The sequence below is a fragment of the Rhinocladiella mackenziei genome, assembly GCF_000835555.1.
Source record: "Rhinocladiella mackenziei CBS 650.93 unplaced genomic scaffold supercont1.1, whole genome shotgun sequence".
Lineage (NCBI taxonomy): Eukaryota > Fungi > Ascomycota > Eurotiomycetes > Chaetothyriales > Herpotrichiellaceae > Rhinocladiella > Rhinocladiella mackenziei.
This window is the reverse complement of record NW_013550604.1, coordinates 2523228-2542132: the sequence shown is the minus strand read 5'-3', so window position 1 is coordinate 2542132 and position 18905 is coordinate 2523228. Positions and strand designations below refer to the sequence as shown.

The window sequence follows — 18905 nt, the reverse complement described above, 5'->3', positions numbered from 1 at the left end:
GTCACGGAGAGATAGGACCAACGTACAGTATTCATTTTTATCAAAACTAGAAAGAAGTTGGTGTATGGGACAAAGTCCTGAAAAGAGCATGCGTCTTTTGGCCGTCCGCTAAAATCGGGATTCGGGGATCAATTCAGAGGCGTCTTTTCAGGTCATTCCGATGGTATCCGCCCGAGGCTGAAACAGGCAACGGGTGGAGGACCTTGCGTCTGGCTCAGCCATTGTGCCTTGGCCTCGACTCACCACACTTCTTTCCTTCGCGGATATATTCCCATCAATTAACATATCCTATTCAACCTCCCTAACCCTCGTTGTGCTCACTTCTTGGACTCCTCCTCTTGATGACGGCCCCCACGGCCATTCGCCATGTCGCTCAAGCGAAAAGCTCTCGAAGACGCCAGTGCACGATCATCCAAGCGATCAACTCCTGTTCCATCTACCCCCATCAGCCTTGATAGTGATGATGACTACGAGGGCTCTGACGCACGATCGCAAGATGCCAGTGACAGCGAGAAAGAACATATTCGCAAAGCCCGGGCGCGGCTGGATTTCAGTTCGTTTCAAGGCTCCAAGCAAAAATCCAAGCCCTCCATATTTGGCGAGAAAGATTTTTCATGGCTGTCATTGAAGCCTGATCACGAAAATCGACCTTTATGGATAGATCCGAATGTGTCAATGGGATCGAAGAAAGGCCCCAAAATCACCCTTGAGAGCTTCTCTCCCTTGGCTGCTCAAGCCACGGATCTGCTTACTACTATCGCAGAACCACAGTCGAGACCGTCATATCTCCATGAGTATAGATTTACGGAGCATAGTTTGTATGCGGCGCTATCGGTAGGTCTACGTGGTGAAGACATAATACGTGCTCTAGAAAAGTTGTCCAAAACCCCCGTTCCTCAAACCGTGATCGATTTCATCAACAGACACACCAAAACATACGGAAAGGTGCGATTGGTCTTGCGAAACAACAAATTTTACGTCGAATCCGACGAACGGCCCATCATCGACATGCTCTTGAGGGATCCAGTGATCGGACCTTGCAAAGCCGCCGGCACTGATGTACAAGTCGGAAGAATCCAAACCAAGGCCACGGTCATTCAGGGAACCAGCAATGCCAAGGGAATGAAACAAGCAGACCAAGGGCATGTTGAAATGCCTCGAGACGATCCGACAAGAGAGAATGAGGCCATGATCGCGGCGCTCAGAGATGAGGAAGACGAAGAAGACACCTTCAAGGAAGCACCCAACTTCGAGATAGCACCGAACAAACGGGACACGGTGGCCAAACAGTGCCTTGATATTGGATATCCCGCCATATCTGAATATGACTTTGCCGATGATCACGAAAATGCCACCCTGCCAATCGACTTGAGACCATCTACACAAATTCGACCCTACCAGGAGAAGGCACTTAGCAAGATGTTTGGCAACGGTCGAGGTAAGAGTGGTATTATAGTCTTGCCTTGTGGGGCCGGCAAAACTCTAGTGGGAATCACTGCCGGTTGTCATATCAAGAAAAGCATCGTGGTCCTGTGCACGAGCGCCATGTCCAGTTATCAGTGGGCCAATGAGTTTAAGAAATGGTCTGATATCAAGGAAGAAGACATTGCTGTATTCTCAGCCTCGGAAAAAAGAAGATTCAATGGAGGTGCCGGTGTGCTGGTCACTACCTACTCCATGATTACGGCCGGTGGCAAGCGAGCCTATGACACACAGCAGATGATGGACTGGGTGTATGGCAAAGAGTGGGGTTTAATGATCTTGGATGAGGTTCATGTGGTGCCGGCCAAGATGTTCAGAAAAGTGGGTGAGAACATTCGTGCCCACTGCAAGCTGGGTCTTACGGCCACATTGCTCCGTGAAGACGACAAAATCACCGATCTCAATTTCATTATTGGACCTAAACTCTACGAAGCCAACTGGATGGAACTCGCCGATCAAGGCCATATTGCCAAAGTTCAATGTGCCGAAGTATGGTGTCCAATGTCAATGGAATTTTATCAGGAATATCAAAAAGAAACGAGCCGGAAACAGGCACTTTACTACATCATGAACCCCGTCAAATACCAAGTCTGTCAATACCTCATCGATTATCACGAAAAGAGAGGCGACAAGATCATTGTCTTCAGTGACAATTTGTTTGCACTGCAACACTATGCCGTGTCGATGAAAAGACCATTTATTTATGGTGACACCAGCAATCAAGAACGTATCAACATTCTCGAAAACTTCCAACACAACGAATTAATCAACACCATCTTCCTATCGAAGATTGGCGACACGTCGCTCGACTTACCGGAAGCAACCTGCTTGATTCAGATCTCTTCGCACTATGGCTCTCGGCGTCAAGAAGCACAACGATTAGGGCGCATTCTAAGAGCCAAGCGGCGTAACGACGAGGGGTTTAATGCATTCTTCTATTCGCTGGTCTCGAAGGATACAACCGAAATGGCGTACAGTGCAAAACGACAAGCCTTCCTCGTTGATCAAGGGTATGCCTTCAAAACCATTACACATCTTGCCGGCATGACAGAAATGCCTGGCCTGGCATATACCACGGCTCGCGAGCGCAACGAGCTGCTTGCCCACGTTATGTTGCAACAGGAGACGGCGGCCGATGTTGAGAAGATTGACGATAACATGTGGAGTCATCTCAGTGGAGGCAGTCGTTCTGCAGCAGCGGCAAAGGCCAGAGCTAAGAAATTGCAGGTTCGCAGACAGGCCGTGCTGATGGCTGATGCGAGTGGTGGCGGAACCATGGCACCTATGTATAGGGAACAAGAACGTAAGAGCAAGAAAAGTCAAATGCCCGAGAGTGAATGGTTTAGAAGGGAAGCCAGGCGAAGAGAGCTGGCAGCAAAGAAGAGGAAGAAGGAGAGAATGGAGGCTGAGAAAGCCGCTGGAGGTGCATAGACTCATATGCCGGCCCCACTGCTGCATACAGGAAAAGCTTGCGCTCAAGGCAGCATCCGACACAGCACTCATGATTGGCCCAGGCATCAGAGTATTTCCAGCCCACGCCTTGTTCTTGTGAGTACTTGAACAGGGACTCTTCTTGGGGATAACAGAAGTTAGGTTTAAGCGTGGCTCAAAGATCAGACTCCTACTGCGAGACCGAGTGAACACCGTAGTTCTTTGCCCCAGGTTGCAGCATGAAGAGTTTTGGTTTGATTTGCGCTTTCACCAGAGCAGCAAGGAAGTTATCTAGTGGCAAGGAACTCACTCGATACAAGAAGGCATAGTCGGCTGTGACACTTTTGGATTTCAGTACTTTGGCCATTTCGTCCCACTCGTTGAGGAAATCCCGCGCGATCTGCTCTGCATTAGGATGGAATGTCAGGGGACTAAAGGGAGTCCGTCTGTCCAGGCCAAAGATCTTCTTTCATCGTTCTGGAACTGGGACGAGAACGAGAAGCATGTAGTATCCTGAGAGGTCGTTTGCACCGGTTACGATGGCAGTTAAACCTTTTTGTCTGAGGGATAGACTGGGAGACAGTGATCGATGCCTCGAGACTGAACTTGTTTGTGGGATGAGACATCTTGTCAGGTTTCCTAAACAGGATGGATGGAGTTATGGGAAGGGCGTGGAGGCATGACACGAAGATCTGTCAACGCTTGAGGTTATCATGCAAGGTACATCGAGCACGAAGATCCTCCGAGGAGAATCTTTCGTGGTTCACGGTACCTTCATTCGCTGGCTCATTGTGGCAGCGTCTAACAACCTAATCGCCAGGCTGAAGGCCCCTATCTCCGGGCAGGACCACGCTTAAGATGGATGTGAAACGATAGGAAACTGAGTCCCCAAAATTGCATGCGAAGCCAGATGGAGTCAAGTGAACATGGACTTTACAGCCTCGAAACTGCAAAGGCCCAAGGAACGTGTCAAGCTTCAGTTCTGGTTTGCCCGGATATACTGCCACTTAACACCGATAACCACCGGTTGAGCTGGATATCCAAGCGCGAAGTTAAATTGTTCTATGCAAGGTACAGAAGAAAACATATAAGAGCAAGTTGAGCTTCACTTTCTCTCCCTGCAGCACGTCTAGGCGAACGTTTAAGAACTTTATTCATTCCCAACACGATTAAGTCCAGCAAAATGTCCACCCCGGCTGCGCCTCTCCCCAAGTCCGTCCTAGGACGACATCGTCTGCTGTCTCTGACGGCGGGCGTCCACGTCAGCCCGTTGTGTCTGGGGGGAATGAACTTTGGCAACGCATGGACGAAAGTGATGGGCGAATGCAGCAAAGAAACGGCATTTGAGATCCTGGATTACTTCTACGAGATGGGCGGGAACTTCATAGATACGTAAGTCATGTCTCCCTTTGCTAATAGAAATTGCCAGCTCTTTTGCGGTGGCTTTTCTCCTTTGACATGACCGCCGTGATTAACATTTCAATCTCAGCGCCAACAATTACCAAGCCGAAGAATCCGAAATTTGGATTGGCGAATGGATGGCGCAGAACCCATACCGACGGGATGAAATGGTCGTTGCCACGAAATACACATCTGGATACAAAGTCTTGTCCGAGCCGAAACTACAACAATCCAATTTTGGAGCCATGAGCACCAAGTCCCTCACAATGAGTGTCGAAGCCTCCCTGAAGAAACTCCAGACCACCTATATTGACATTTTGTACGTCCATTACTGGGACTTCACCACAGGAGTGGAGGAAGTCATGCAGAGCCTGAACCATCTTGTCGCGCAGGGTAAGGTCCTGTACCTAGGCGTCAGCGACACTCCGGCGTGGATGGTCGTCAAAGCAAACGCATATGCCCGGCGCCACGGCCTACGACCCTTTAGCGTATACCAGGGCCGCTGGTCAGCAGCGGAGCGTGACTTCGAGCGCGACATCATCCCCATGTGCCGCGACGAGGGCATGGGGCTGGCACCCTGGGGCGTCCTGGGCGGAGGGTACTTCAAGCCTTCAACAGCCATACAGGCCGAAGCAGGCGGCCGCAATATGCCTACCGTACGCACGGGCAAGGAGGCCGAAGTCAGCGCCGCGCTCGAGAAGATTGCTAACACCCGCTCTCCGCCTGTCCCACTGACCTCGATCGCCCTCGCGTACGTGATGCACAAGACCCCCTATGTCACACCCATCATCGGCGGCCGCAAGCTTTCGCATCTGAAATCCAATATTGAAGCACTCATGATCCGCTTGTCACAGGAAGAGATTGACCAAATTGAGTCGGCGTACCCATTCGACGTGGGATTTCCTATGAACTTCCTCGCCGCGAATCCTAAGGGTGCGAGAGGGCCGGAGGACATCACGATCACGAGGCGTATGGGGCATTTTGATTTCGTCAAGGGTCCCGAGCCAATTCTACCGCCGTTGGGCATTGAGAAGATGAGTGAGGAAGCAAAGGCCAAGGCGCTGGGGTATAGATTGTCTTGAACCTGGCCTTCTTCTTTTTGCGAGAAATGGGGAGTAGGGAGCGTTGTAACCAGTACAAGGTCAAAGCTCGGCTCACGATAGATAGAGGGGCGGAAAAAAAAAGAAACCTCACAAAATGCCTATCCGCAATTCATTGTTGTCCGCTGCATCACTAGTTCCTTTTCTGAGGGAGACGGGGATTTGGGATTTGGTTTTTGGACCTGCTTAGTATTCATAGCAGACCAAGACAGGCATTATCTGTTCTTGGTTGGGACGTGTTTTTGCCGTCTACTTTGCTCATCCGCTCAATGGCATCTGTGAGTGTACGCGGAAATCGGACAAGTATTTCGCTTAATGCTCAGGATGATGACGGTGGAAGAACATGTGCTTGCGCGACCTCTGATCGATGAGTGTCCCTGCAAGTACTAGGCTATTGTGGGCTCAGAACATCTGCAGACATTTGACTACCCAGACAGACATGGTCAGAGCAGCTGTTGTCCCTGTAAACACAATGAGCGGCCCGAAGATACCAGAATATTCCTTCCACATTGCGCCGTTTTGTAATAACGCTTCGCTGACAGGCCCGCAGACAACGTTGCCAATTCCTCTCCCCACGCCCAAGAGACCGAAAATGCTTCCCATGTCTGCTCTTCCAGTACAGCCACCAGGAGCCACACGGCGGAGTTCCTGTGCCGTACCTACATAAATGGCTGTGAATCCGCCCGCGAAGAAACCGTAAAAAAGGGCGAAAGCTATTAGAAGCCCAGTTGAAGCGGACGAAAGACCCCAGAGAAGGAAGATAGCTAGTGTCGACCCGAGAGATGAGATGAAGATGATGGTATAGACGGAGATTCTATCCGACATCAATGATAGAAACATTACTCTAGGCACTGATGCGGTGTTGAGCAGGGAGACGGATAGCGAACCAATGCTGGACTGGTACAGGCGGGCGTATGCTATGACGATGTTAGAAGCCGGTAAATTTTGATGCACAAAGACTCAAATACCCCAGACCTTGAATGGTGTTTCCCAACTGGATTGCCCAGAACGCCCTTGTTTGGACAAAGCCAAATCCTAACAGGATGGTCCGTGCCGACACATGATGAGATCTCGATAACGGGAGACGTGGTTTGACAAAGTATAGGAACGGACTGATCAAGAGCAGCTGTCAATGGCATCAGAATCTGCTGCCTCCCCAAAGGTAGCAAGATAGCAACACACCAGCGCAATTGCCCATCCTCTCAACAAGGTTTCCGCGCCATATTGACCAAGTCCCCAATGCAGGATGAGAGGGCCAGCTAGGCCTCCAGCTCCACTACCTCCCCACATGACCCCGAATGCGAGACCTTTCCGGCGGACGAACCATTCATCGATAAAGTTGAAAATCGGATAGTACAGAAGGCATCCTCCTGTGGCATAACGTATTCCTTGAGTCAGGATAAGATGCCAGACCCGGTGGCGAAGCTGGAGAGAACAATGGCTACAACAATAGTCGGAAGACCCAGAAAGGGGGCTGTTCGGCCAAACCTGGGCCATCGTTGGAAGGTGGTAAATACTATTGGAGCCCCAAGGTACATGGTTCCCTAAATAGCTTGGAGTCAGTCCGACAAGATATCAACCATTGATAGAAATCGGATACTGAGCAGGTAGTGCCCACGGCAGAAACACCGTTTGTTTGACGAGATATTGGCAAATGGGTCGAATAGTAGTCTTGAAGCACAGTAAAGGAAAATGGGAAGCCTGGTTGATGGAGAGTTAGCAGATCAGTGGTACTCCCAACCATCCCCCTGCTCCCCCCAGAGAAGCATTTCGATGATGAAACAACCGGCGAGGAAAAGCCACGCTTTCATCCCACCATCGACTGGAGGTAATAATGACGTAGACCGCATCTCAGTCTCAGTCTCATCCTCTTGTTTCCTGACCCGGGCATTCATTTCTCAAGGTCTTCTATTTAGAATGCTTCTGCCGGGTTTGACAGGATTAGGAACCGGGATCCGAGCTGCCCGCACTCTGCGTTTGACCCACCGGCTGAATTTGAGAAACTATCCTTATGCTGTGAAGTTGTGAGCATCTTGAGGCCTGGGAAGCTCGGCTAAGTGAAATACGGTCCATTCGACTTTGTTCATTAGACGGACCGTGGGTTATCGAAAAATGAAGGAAATAAAAGGAGGTGTATTTCGTTGGAGTAAAGAAACAATGGCGCTGTTAATTTCTCCGTAGCAATCACTGGCTCGTGATCCTGGGCCAGGACTCATTGACACGATCAGCAGCTTGAGTTCGTCCAGGCCCCATCTACCATTTGCTTTCCCCCGTCCGCTCCCCCTTCGCTCCTCCCAGCGGTAGAGTTGCTGAAGGGAGAGAAAGTGGACATTTCAGCCCCGGAGTCAAAAGACAGGAGGAGGAAAACCACATTTATCATAGTTGGTTGATCCATTCACATGGCTGATTCCAACCAACTTCCTGGACCAAAGTGTTCCTCATCAAACATTTCTACGTCTTTGGTGATCAGAGCGACGGTTGCCGGCTTGGGGCTTGCTAATTAGTCTTTAAACGTCGAGCTACCAAACACGAATTTCGCTCCTTTTGATCTACTTGGCTTTAGCTTGCTAGGCGAGTCTTTGAGAATTGGCACTCCTAACCGGGAACTTCTTCGCTTCTGCCTCGAGCATTCCATGAAGCGATCTGCCACGCTGCGGATGACATAGTTCCGCTCGGTAGAAAAGCAGACTTGACCATGATGGTTGTATGCTAAACTTCGTCATTAGGGATACCAAGCTTTACCAATAATCATATCCGAAAATTTGGTCCCACTTTACCCCCGAAAACACACTTCACCGCGGCATCTTCCAAATTGGCATCTCCAAGCCGTTCGACGTATTTACCAGCAAGGGAGCCAATTATTCGACTGACCGCTCTGGACCCCCTGAACTCCACTTTGAGTATCGTAGGATATGATATCAATGCCTCCCTGACTGCAGGAGCATCCTTTCGAGCAGTTTGCACGATGGGGGTGGCACTTATGCGTGCTTCTGCATCGAACAAGGCTTGCACAATCACATGGAGCTGATACTCGATGAGAGCTCGCGGAAAAGTGAAGCTGCGACTGTCACGTTCGGCTGCGCCCAGAATTCTGCAGCATTCGTCTCATCCACCACGGCTGAGACTCATGCGTCTCTTCTTTCCAAGATTATATCGGCAGCCTTGAGAAGGAATCTCGCGCCGTGCAGTTCCAGGGATCCACTTCCACGTCCGAATGGCTTCGAGCGCCGAATTGCAAGCTTTCGGAGCCATGGCAACATTGGCTGAGACGGCATGAGGGAACTATCTTATCGTTGGGCTTTGCACAACAAACGGGGATTGTCTTCAGTTCTGACAACACGACGCTTTCCGCCGTTAATTCACAAAGGGATCAATCTTCCATTCGGCGTGGTCACGGTCGCCGGCATTTTTGTTTCAGGTGGGAGAAAACTGACTGTCGAGAGGTCGTTGCTGACAATCAGCTAGAGTCATCTTTGATGCTCCAGACGCACCGCTCATTTATATCGAATGGTCAAGGGCCGTCCAATTCCAGCTCTGGTGTTTGGGTGTGGATTCCCCCGACAACTCTTCCCTTGACATAATAATCTGTACGACACGACCCGAACGCTCCTCAGGAATGGTTTGGGTTAAACCCCGGTTCGGCAAGCAACCTTCTTTCGATCTCTCATCTCATAACATCCCGTCTTGTTTGCGGATTTAGGTTACCGAATATCAGAAATTCTGAAGGCCTGAGACGTCAAGGCCAGTTTCAAGCACTGTGATGCTGGCCCAAACCGATAATATTATATCCGTCAGCGTTGAAACCACCTGCATATTGAGATAAGTCGATAGCAGCCACCGACAATGATCCCGATTTGTTGATGGTGCTCCTTAGATGGGGGCCATTTTCTCTCTACGGGGAGAGGAGGCTTGATGTACAGTAAATCCCTCAAAAAGATTAGCGGCTTGGGCTAAAATATTACAAGATCCGTGTCACGACTCGCGCATCGACTTAGCTGATTTATCTCCAAATCACTGGACAATTTTCACCCAAATGCAGCACATGGGTGTACAGGCGATGCGGTAACCGGTGAGCGCTTGACGCCCTGTATTGTGGTAAGCCGGGCGCCTACCGTGATCAAGTCGTTTGCCCGTAGCAGAGCTTGGCAGCAAATCTGAGACAATTCTCGCAACGACACACGGGCTCGGAAAACAATCCTGGGCTAATTGGATTAGAACCTGCATGTTCTCAGACCGGTCTCTTGGATTGTGAATAAACATGCAAGCGGCGGCCGGACGGGAGGCTTGTAGCCTTACTAAATGGATTGGTATTTAGAGCCAGCAACATGCATCTCGCAATCCCATCCAGAGCACGTCTTGCGGGAAAATTTTCCTGTCGATCATATCCTTTGCCTTGCCTCTTGTCCCTTGACTGGGTCTACTTTGAAAATGGGTTTTGGCTTTGGCGTGGGCGACTTCGTCGCGGTGTACGAGCTTGCCCGCAGAATTTGCAAGCATTTGATCGCTGCTCCCAGCCAATTCAGGGATATATCTGATGAGTGTGTATTCTGCAAGCCCTTAGTCGATCGGTTGTTGACAAGTTTCTGTCAGGGTCAAAAGCCTCGCTTGCGTTCTGAAAGACATCGAAGCCTACTTGGAGTGGCAACTGAGTGATGAACAAAAAAAGGAGCTGCGTGAAATACTGATCGGCTGCCGTAATGTCCTTTCTAGGGCAGAAACGAGGCTGCAGTATTTCGCAGATTTAGATTCGACAACACATGAAAGTGAATATTTGATGAGGAAAGCACGGAAGAAGCTGCGGAGGACATGGAAGAGATCTCGATGGGATCCTGCTGAGATGCAAGATTATCGGGATAGAATCGTCTCCAACCTGACTATGTTAAAAGTATTCCAGGACAAAATCGCTTGGTAAGCTTCTCCTCTCCTCAATGTCAGAGGCTGATATAATGAAGTGGGCAACAGCACAAATCTCACGGGAAAGCAATTCTCGATTGGGTCGGCTCGACAGACTACGTCTTGCAGCATGCCAACTATTCCGGGAAGCGGACCGCTGGGACTGGTGAATGGTTGTTTGAATGCAACGAATTCCAGTCATGGTTATCAGGAAAAGGGAGAGGACTACTTTGCTACGGAATCCCCGGCGCGGGGAAGTCAATTCTCTCGTCTCTGGTTGTTGACTATCTTAATCAAAAATATCCGGAGGAGCCGAGCGTTGGGATCGCCTATCTGTACTGCGACTACATGAGACAGCATGAGCAAAACTATGGCAATCTGGTGGCAGGCCTCCTGAGACAGCTGTCACAGGTACCCCCGGTCATTCCTATCCACGTGAAACGTCTTTATGATCGACATGAAATGCGACAATCGCACCCTTCTGTGGATGAACTCTCCAACGCACTAGAAGTGGTCGTGGCACAGTTTGACCGAGTTTTTGTGATCATCGACGCTTTGGATGAATGCCACGAAATTGCTCGTGCGAGTTTGGTGGCTAGACTTTCTAGCCTTCAAACTAGGTGCGGAGTATGCTTTCTAGTTACCTCTCGATGCTCCGACGCTCTGGCAGGATTGGAAAGATACGAGCGACTGGAAATTCGCGCCAAAACGGCAGATATATGCGCCTATTTGCAGGAGTCTGTGACATTGCTTCCGGACTTTGTTACAGGCGATACGAATCTGCTGGAAGACGTAAAGACGCAAGTCTCAAATGCAGCAGACGGCATGTACGTTACCACTTCATTGCTGTGTGAGTGGCTCTAATTGCTGGCTAGGTTCTTACTCGCAAGTTTCCATCTCAAATCCTTAATCAAGGCACGGTCGCCGAAAGCGGTAGAAAGTATATTGAAGGGGCTTCCAAAGGGATCGAATGCACATAACATGGAATATGACAAGGTCATGGAAAAGATCAAAGGACAAGCATCAGAACGACGCGCTAGGGACGTGCTAGCCTTGATCACCTTCGCGAAGAGGCCATTATCTGTCTTTGAGCTTCAACACGCCCTTGCCGTGGAGGTTGGCACATCGAAACTTGACCCCAGAAATTCAAGGGATACCAAAGACATTATTTCCGCTTGTGCCGGTTTGGTGTCTGCGGAGGGAGGGGTTGTGCGTCTCTTCCATTACACGACACAGGAGTATTTACAGCAACGAAATTGGTTTCCGGACGCAGAAAAATCCCTAGGCAAAATCTGTGTAGCCTATCTATCTTTTGGGGTCTTCGAAAATGGCCGCTGCCGCACCGACGAAGATTTTGAGAAGAGGTTGAATGCGTATCCTTTCTATGATTATGCGGCAAGAAATTGGGGATTGCATGTTCGGACAGCTTCAATTGAAGACGACGAAATGCTGCTTAGCCTCCTTCAAAACGAAAATAAAGTCCTTGCCTGCAGTCAGGCCATGCTAGTTCGGAAAGGATACACGTGGCGAGGATATAGCCAACGAGTCCCTGGCAATGTTACCGGGTTGCATCTGGCAGCATATTTCGGGCTTAGTATTGCAATGAGGGCACTATTAGCACAAGGAGCGTCCTTGACATCCACAGACGCCCACGGCCGAACACCGCTCTCATGGGCAGCTGAGAATGGGAACGAGGCCGTCGTCAAGCTGTTGGCTGATTCAGGAGGAGTCGATCTTGATTGTGCAGATCACCTTGGCCGTACTGCGATTTCGTGGGCAGCCATGAATGGCCACGAAACTGTCGTCGACATTCTGCTCAAAACGGGGACTGTCGACGTCGATTCGAAAGATGCGGATGGTCGAACAGCGCTCTCATGGGCTGCTGGCAACGGTCACACGGTGGTTGTTCAGTCACTCCTCAACACCGGCTCGGTTGATCCCGATTCGACAGATGATGCTGGCCGGACACCGGCGTCTTGGGCAGCTGAAGGCGGATTTGAGGCTATTCTAAAGCAGCTTCTTGATACGGGGAAACTCCAAGTCGACAGAATGGATCATGATGGCCGAACTTTACTGTCACGAGCTGCTGAGAGTGGCCGCGATGGCATGGTCCAATTGCTTCTCGGTACAGGAGCAGTCGAAGCTGACTCCAGAGACAAGGATGGCCGAACGCCCATCTCTTGGGCCGCCATGAATGGCCACGAAACTGTCATCAACCTTTTGCTCCAAACGGGGGTTGTCGACGTCGATTCGAAAGATGAAGATGGTCGAACAGCGCTTTCATGGGCTGCCGGTAATGGTCATACGGCCGTGATCCAGCAGCTTCTCAACACGGGCGACGTCGAAATCGATTCCTCCGACAATCTAGGCCACACTTCTCTGTTATGGGGGGCCGAGAATGGTCACAAGAACGTCGTGGAACAGTTGCTCAAGACCGGGAAAGCTAACATAGCCATGGCAGACATAAAGGGCCGGACTGCATTTTTGTGGGCTGCTCGGAATGGCCACGTAGCTGTAGTTAAGTTCTTGCTCGAAACAGGAACATGCGATGTCGATTTAGAAGACGCAAATGGTCGAACCGCGTTCTCATGGGCCGCGGGCGATGGCCATGTCGCGATTGTCGAGCTCCTCCTCGATGCGGGCGGAGTGGACACGGATTCGACAGATCACCGCCGCAGGACCCCTCTCTCCTGGGCAGCTGAAAATGGGCATGCTGCCATTGTGCAACTGTTACTCCAACGCGGGCAAGTCCACCCCGATTCAAAGGACAAGGACCGGCGGACCCCTCTCTCGTGGGCTGCTGAATATGGGCAAACGGGCATTGTTGGGTTGTTGCTTGGAACAGGGAGAGTTGATGTATGCTCCAGAGATCGGAAGGGCCAAACGCCGCTCTTACTGGCAGCTGCGGGTGGCTACGAAGTGGTAGTGAGACAATTGATCGGTGCATGGAAAGCAGGGGCCAATGTAACAGACTACCGAGGCCGGACACCACTTTCATGTGCCAAAGAACGTGGACATGACAAGATCGTGGAGCTTCTCGAGAGGCCTGAGTTTGGTACACAGCTGTAGAAGACAATCACTTATGGGAAAATCTAGAGGTAATAAACGGGTTATTCACTCCGCACTCTGGATGCCCAAGACTTTTTCAAAGCCGTGTGCAATAATTCCGACCAGCCCATCTTTTGGTACGTAGAGGGTTCCATCGTATGTCAGACAAGCGAGACTCAAACAGTCTTGTTCCATCCAGTCATGAGGCAAGAATGTTGAATATTCGGAAAGTCCTCCCTCGGGGTCGAAGGTGCAAAACCACCCGGCTTTGTCGAGAAAAGCGAGAACATCCTTGGATCGTGGCGCTTCTGTGTCTCCTTTGCCCGATCCCTTTATGAATCCAAGAGGTCGACTGATTCTATCCAAGATCATTCTAGGATACCTCGTCACGACGACTTGCTCTTGACGAGCTCGGCAAGCAGCATCGACAGCCCCCACGTCAACGAAGAACAAATCAAGATCCCTCCCGTCCGTCAGCGAGGTTTGCATGAGTATCCTTGACCCATCGCTTGAAGTAAACGTTCTAGCAGGTCGACATGGCGCGGTTTCCTGAGTTGGAGGCTCGACGAAGCTGGTTTTGTTCGTTCTAAGGGCTTGAGAATTCTCAGGAAAGCAGAAGGTGAGGTGTGTCACAGGCTCCAAAGTATCCCATTTTAACAGGTGAATACCTTTAGAATGAAGTCCAAGAAGTAGGTCGGGTTGATGGGGGTGATTCAACCACCAGTAAGATTCCGCAAAACTGACACTGGAAGAAGGTGGGGACGGCTGTTTGAAGGACCAGGAGCGGAGAGAGTGTGAAGAGGCAATCAAGATAGAATCCTTGGTCTCGTGAAACAGGATTTGGCAGGCAGATTCGACCAACTGCGTCTGGAAACTGGCTGACCAGTGCAAATCATGGCGAGCGATTTTGTGAACATGTAACTGGTCCATATCATCCGTAAATCCGAGATACTCCCCACTCCGGCTCCAAACCGCATGCTGGATGGTGACCGAGTACGGGGGATAATGTGTGAGCAGCTCGTTTCCGTTAGCTTCAAATATCTTCAAGCCTCCGCGGGAATGGGCAGTGCAGAACATGGCGCTGGGGTTGGCGACTGCGAGGACTTCTACCGGGGCACGTGGCTCAGCGAATGAACACGTTCTTGATGACATGACTTCCTGGGAGGTGTCAAGATGTGTCTCAGCAGCGTGCCTCTGGTCATCATGAAGAGGTGAGTCCAGGGGGAAGCTAAGGTTCAAAACGTCACAAGAGTTCCCCCGAAGTGCATAAATATTGCGTCCGTAAGGACAGAGAGCCAAGCCGTTCAGGGAATTGTAGTATTTCAAAACATATACCCTGGCAAGGTCGGTTATCTTCCAGACGGCCAAGACGCCATCATCGTGTGAAGTGACGAAAAATCTCCTTGTGGGGCTGCAGCGAATTTCTCTGGGACGTTCGTTGCATATGTGACGCTCGACCTGGCGGTCGGGATCCCACATGCGGGCGGAGCCTCCACTGATGGAAAGAACATGATATGGGGTTGGAGTCCAGTCAATCTGCTGCACGGGATCTTGTGCTCTTTCTTGACCAGGTTTACCGGACCGCGACCGGGGCCCATGTAGACCACCGCTTGACACATCCCACACGGACATAGGGCAGTTGTGATACGCGACCGCGAGCATCGTGGCGCTTTGATTGAATGCAGCGAAGCTGGGAGCGCTGCTATTTCCGTCGTGACCCACGGCAAGAACGGACCCGAGGCAGCGACTGCTGGCTGCGAAATCGTCCAACGGGTATCGCCACACGCTGCCGTCCCGGAAACAGGCCAACACTGCATCGTCACCTCCATCAAACGCCATATCGAGCATAGGAGCAGCGGCTGGGGCAGTAAAATTCCAGCGTCGAAGCCAGATATCGATCTGCCAGACGCTGATGGTTCGAATACTAGCAAGGGCCAGCATATGACCTGAGTTGCTAAATCGCATCCGATTCACTCTCCCTTCGTGGTCGATGATCCTCATCTCACACGGATTCGCAGTTGAGACTAGTTGGACCCTGCTCTTTCCAGAGGAGGACACGGCAACGTATTGATTCGTGCAAATAACCCTTGACGGATTATCGACGGGAATCCTTGCCAGCGTGTCGTCCCAGACTTCGTTTGGAACGCCTTTCACGGTGATTCGTGATGACGTGCTTGGACCCGCGAGCTGCTTCCGTACCAACGACACCGCGGGGCAGAATTGCGGCACCACTTCGTAGAGGGCCCGAGGCTGCCTCAGTAAATGGGATCCAAATCTCCCGAGGATCCTGACTAGCTCAGTGGCCCAGGGCCGCAATATACTGTCCACATGGTGTTTTGGTGACACCATATATCTTCGCCGGTGCACAGCGGTCAAAGTGGCTGATGCGTCCATAAGGAGATTTAGTTGGTTAGATCTCGCAAGCATGTACATCCACCAAATCACCCCAGGACCGTCAAGGAAGTGCCCCAGCAGTGACAGCAACTTGCCGTCTCGATGCGCTGCGGAGCGGGAAAGATGGTATTCCCAGGACGTAATGGCATATTCGGTCCATGGGTCTGTCTGCGAGAGGCCGTCGGGAATACCGGTGCCTATTCTAGTCATAGCCTTTAGGGTGACCGCGAGAAGAATCCCGTGGCCCTCGAGGGGCTCGTGGCACAGGCTATGGTCGTCTGTGTCGGTCAGGAATTCCCAAGCGGTTCGGTGTCTTATTGTGACACGAGACTGCCCATCGACGTGGAGCAGCGCTCCATAATGTTCGAGCAGATCACGCTGGTCAAGATCGCTGGACCCATAAGACGAAGTAGCCTCGTGAAGTTGCTCGACCGTAAGAGGAGACCTGGCGTACGCAACTAACGTCAAGATGCCTTTCGCACGGTTTTCTTCACCGATTCCCCAGGCAGCTCTCATATCGGACACAATCTCCACCCAGTATCGTTTGGGATCCAGCTGGCTCATCTTTACGTCGCCCACCGTGGGCGGCCTATTACCGTGGCGGAGAACTTCTCGAATGACTCTGTCAGCCTCAAGGTAGTTTCCTTGTGCGTTGTATACAGCCTGGTCTATCAGGTGTGTGGGGATCTCCTTCAGCTTCGCCCTTATCAAAGATCGGGTAGCTTCTCTTTTTGCATCTTTCTGCTCCATGTTCAGCCGTATAGGGGCCCCTAGTTGGTCGCATGTGCGGGGTAGAGTTGACGTCGTTCGACTAGTGATCAGGACCCGAAGAGGAATGGACGACAGGGATGGGTGAGTTAATCCCGAAAGAAAGATCTCCCCAGAGTCGCACATATCCAGGCCATCAATGATCCAGTATATTGGAAATTCACGATCAGGCAGTAAGTTTGACAGTTCGTTGGCAAATAGCTTGTTCCAGATTAAGTCTTCTGTGTCGTAGCTAAGGCTGTAGCCACCAGTGGCATGTGCCACCATATAGCTACGAAATAGCTCAATTTCTTCAGCCATTTGAAATGCAAGGGACCCGAGGAGTGAAACAATTGATTGCTTTGATTGAACATCATGTCGGAAGAAGAAAAAGTGGCAGGCCATATCCTCGTCCTTCAGGCGTCGCACGATATATGAAGCCAGGACCGACTTGCCAGATCCAGGAAGCCCGGACAGGAACAATATGCGTGGGTGCGGCGAAAGGTCTTCTACCCAGTCGAGATACTGCGGGTCCGACTCGATCCATTCGGTTGTTCCGGGACTACATTGATTGTAGAAGAACGCAAGATCGTCGTATGGAGCGTCATTCACACCGAGGAATCTGTGGAGCAGGTTGGTCTTTTCTTTTGAGTCTAAACTCCAGACGCGGCGTTTGAACGGACCCAGCCAGTGTAGAAAGAGCTGCAACTGTCGCGAAACTTTGGTGAACCCTGGGTCATTGGGGTCTGAATACCGCGCAATGTTGTCGTGGTCTGCGTCAATAGATTCCACTATCTCTCTAGGGAAGCCCAAGTGTGACGACGTTTTGTCGACGATAAATCCATTCTTTGTCGGTAGTCCTTCGGAGAATGATGCAATATGCAGTCCGTCCCCCTCGGTTCGAACAAACCGGCCGTTAATATTGTCGAGCGCCCACGACATCTGCTCAAAGGTAGGTTCCGCCTGCCACCGGCCCTGCTCCTGACTCCACGCAAGTGAGAGCCGTACCGCAGCAGCCTTGTGGGGGGTTGCCAAGAACAGAACGGCACAAGTTGATCGTGGGTCGCTTCTGGTATCAAAGAGGTAAGCCTGTCTTCACTTAGATTCCAGCCGCGTTGAAGGTGTTTAAAGACACCCGGACCTGTTTAACCATGATACCGCCTGTCGAGTGGGCCACGAAGACAACAGGGATCTGCATTTCAGGAGAGGTTTTCTGCGTGGACTGATCAGCCCAGTAGTTTAAATGCCGGATGGTGCCACTCACATTCTTTGCCAGTCTATCCCATAAACGCCTCACAAATCGGTCAATTGCGACATGAGGCTGTTGCAGGAGGTTGTGATTAAAATCTGCCGCACGGTATCCCATCAGCCAGACTCGTGCCATCCGAAGCGGGCCTTTATCACGCAACCAGTCGGGCCAGAAAGATGGCTGTGGACCCTCTTTCGTCCATGTGTCCGTACTTGTCCAACCTAAACCGTGGACGAGAACGATGTCGAGGTATGGCAGGATGCCCTTGGGCTCGTAAATAAGTTTCATTAAACCCAAGCTGTCTTCATCTCTGTGTGAGCTAGGGCTGCACGCCATCTCGTCAGAGGGTGCCGCTGGAAGCACGACGCTGAATCATCCACGTTGTGAAACACCTGTGTGTCTTGATAGAGTCCGCGGCGAAGGCGTCGACGCGACGGATGGACCAAAGTGTAGGGCGATAAAAGAATACAAGACGACGGGGAGAAAAAGATCACGTCTGTCTGGTTGTATGCACTTTGCCGCCTGCGAAGATGTGACGAGATACGAGCGTCCTGCAGGTTTTCCCCCCACTTTCGGCGAAATCGTCCAACCAGGAGTCCAGCATATAAGACGGACCAACAGATAGACCTACACGGATTAAGGTTAGCCGGAACATGCCTAACTTCACGTCAACAACGTCGTTTCGAAAGCGACCAACTTAATGAAGAAAGTCTTTTCTTTCTCTCCCACGTCTTCGGAGATATTACGACCAGATTTATGGAGCAATACCAACGCCTTCTCGAGTCAAGCAATGACTTGTGGAGCACGCTACCTCCCGGGACCGAGGTTACGGAAGCCACCCCATATGGATCTGGATGGATGAAGACCACGCGCCTAAGGGTGAGATTACCGGACATGACAAGCAAATACTATTTTATAAAGGTGATATGAGGGTTAATTCCAAATTCATGATATATTTGACTAATGATGTTGTAGGAGCCGATGACAGAAACTGGCAAACTCACCCTTGATGGCCAACTATTAGGGATGGCTATAATGTACGATCTGTCACCTGGAATAGTCCCACGAGTTTGGAGGAGGGAAAACAGAGAGAGAGAGCAGGAGAGAGAGAGAGCAGGAGAGAGAGAGAGCAGGAGAGAGAGAGAGCAGGAGAGAGAGAG

General features: G+C 51.0%; 5 protein-coding genes across 5 annotated transcripts; 3 read left to right on the top strand and 2 right to left on the bottom strand.

The window, feature by feature from the left end:
* Positions 1–366: 366 nt before the first annotated feature.
* Positions 367–2913, top strand: Z518_00900 (uncharacterized protein; the record flags this gene model as incomplete). The annotated part of the gene is made up of 1 exon (XM_013421501.1): positions 367–2913. One exon carries the CDS (start codon positions 367–369, stop codon positions 2911–2913), a length of 2547 nt encoding a protein of 848 aa, XP_013276955.1.
* Positions 2914–4096: 1183 nt separating this feature from the next.
* Positions 4097–5396, top strand: Z518_00899 (uncharacterized protein; the record flags this gene model as incomplete). The annotated part of the gene is made up of 2 exons (XM_013421500.1): positions 4097–4305; positions 4403–5396. The coding sequence occupies 2 exons, from the start codon at positions 4097–4099 to the stop codon at positions 5394–5396; spliced, it is 1203 nt and encodes a 400-aa protein (XP_013276954.1).
* Positions 5397–7914: 2518 nt separating this feature from the next.
* On the bottom strand, positions 7915–8666 carry Z518_00898 (uncharacterized protein; the record flags this gene model as incomplete). The annotated part of the gene is made up of 3 exons (XM_013421499.1): positions 7915–8123; positions 8192–8491; positions 8540–8666. The coding sequence occupies 3 exons, from the start codon at positions 8664–8666 to the stop codon at positions 7915–7917; spliced, it is 636 nt and encodes a 211-aa protein (XP_013276953.1).
* A 1585-nt stretch (positions 8667–10251) lies between these two features.
* On the top strand, positions 10252–13376 carry Z518_00897 (uncharacterized protein; the record flags this gene model as incomplete). Its single annotated transcript, XM_013421498.1, has 3 exons — positions 10252–10322; positions 10367–11134; positions 11183–13376. 3 exons carry the CDS (start codon positions 10252–10254, stop codon positions 13374–13376), a joined length of 3033 nt encoding a protein of 1010 aa, XP_013276952.1.
* Positions 13377–13421: 45 nt separating this feature from the next.
* On the bottom strand, positions 13422–18081 carry Z518_00896 (uncharacterized protein; the record flags this gene model as incomplete). The annotated part of the gene is made up of 3 exons (XM_013421497.1): positions 13422–17585; positions 17638–17718; positions 17761–18081. 3 exons carry the CDS (start codon positions 18079–18081, stop codon positions 13422–13424), a joined length of 4566 nt encoding a protein of 1521 aa, XP_013276951.1.
* Between the last annotated feature and the right edge of the window lie 824 nt (positions 18082–18905).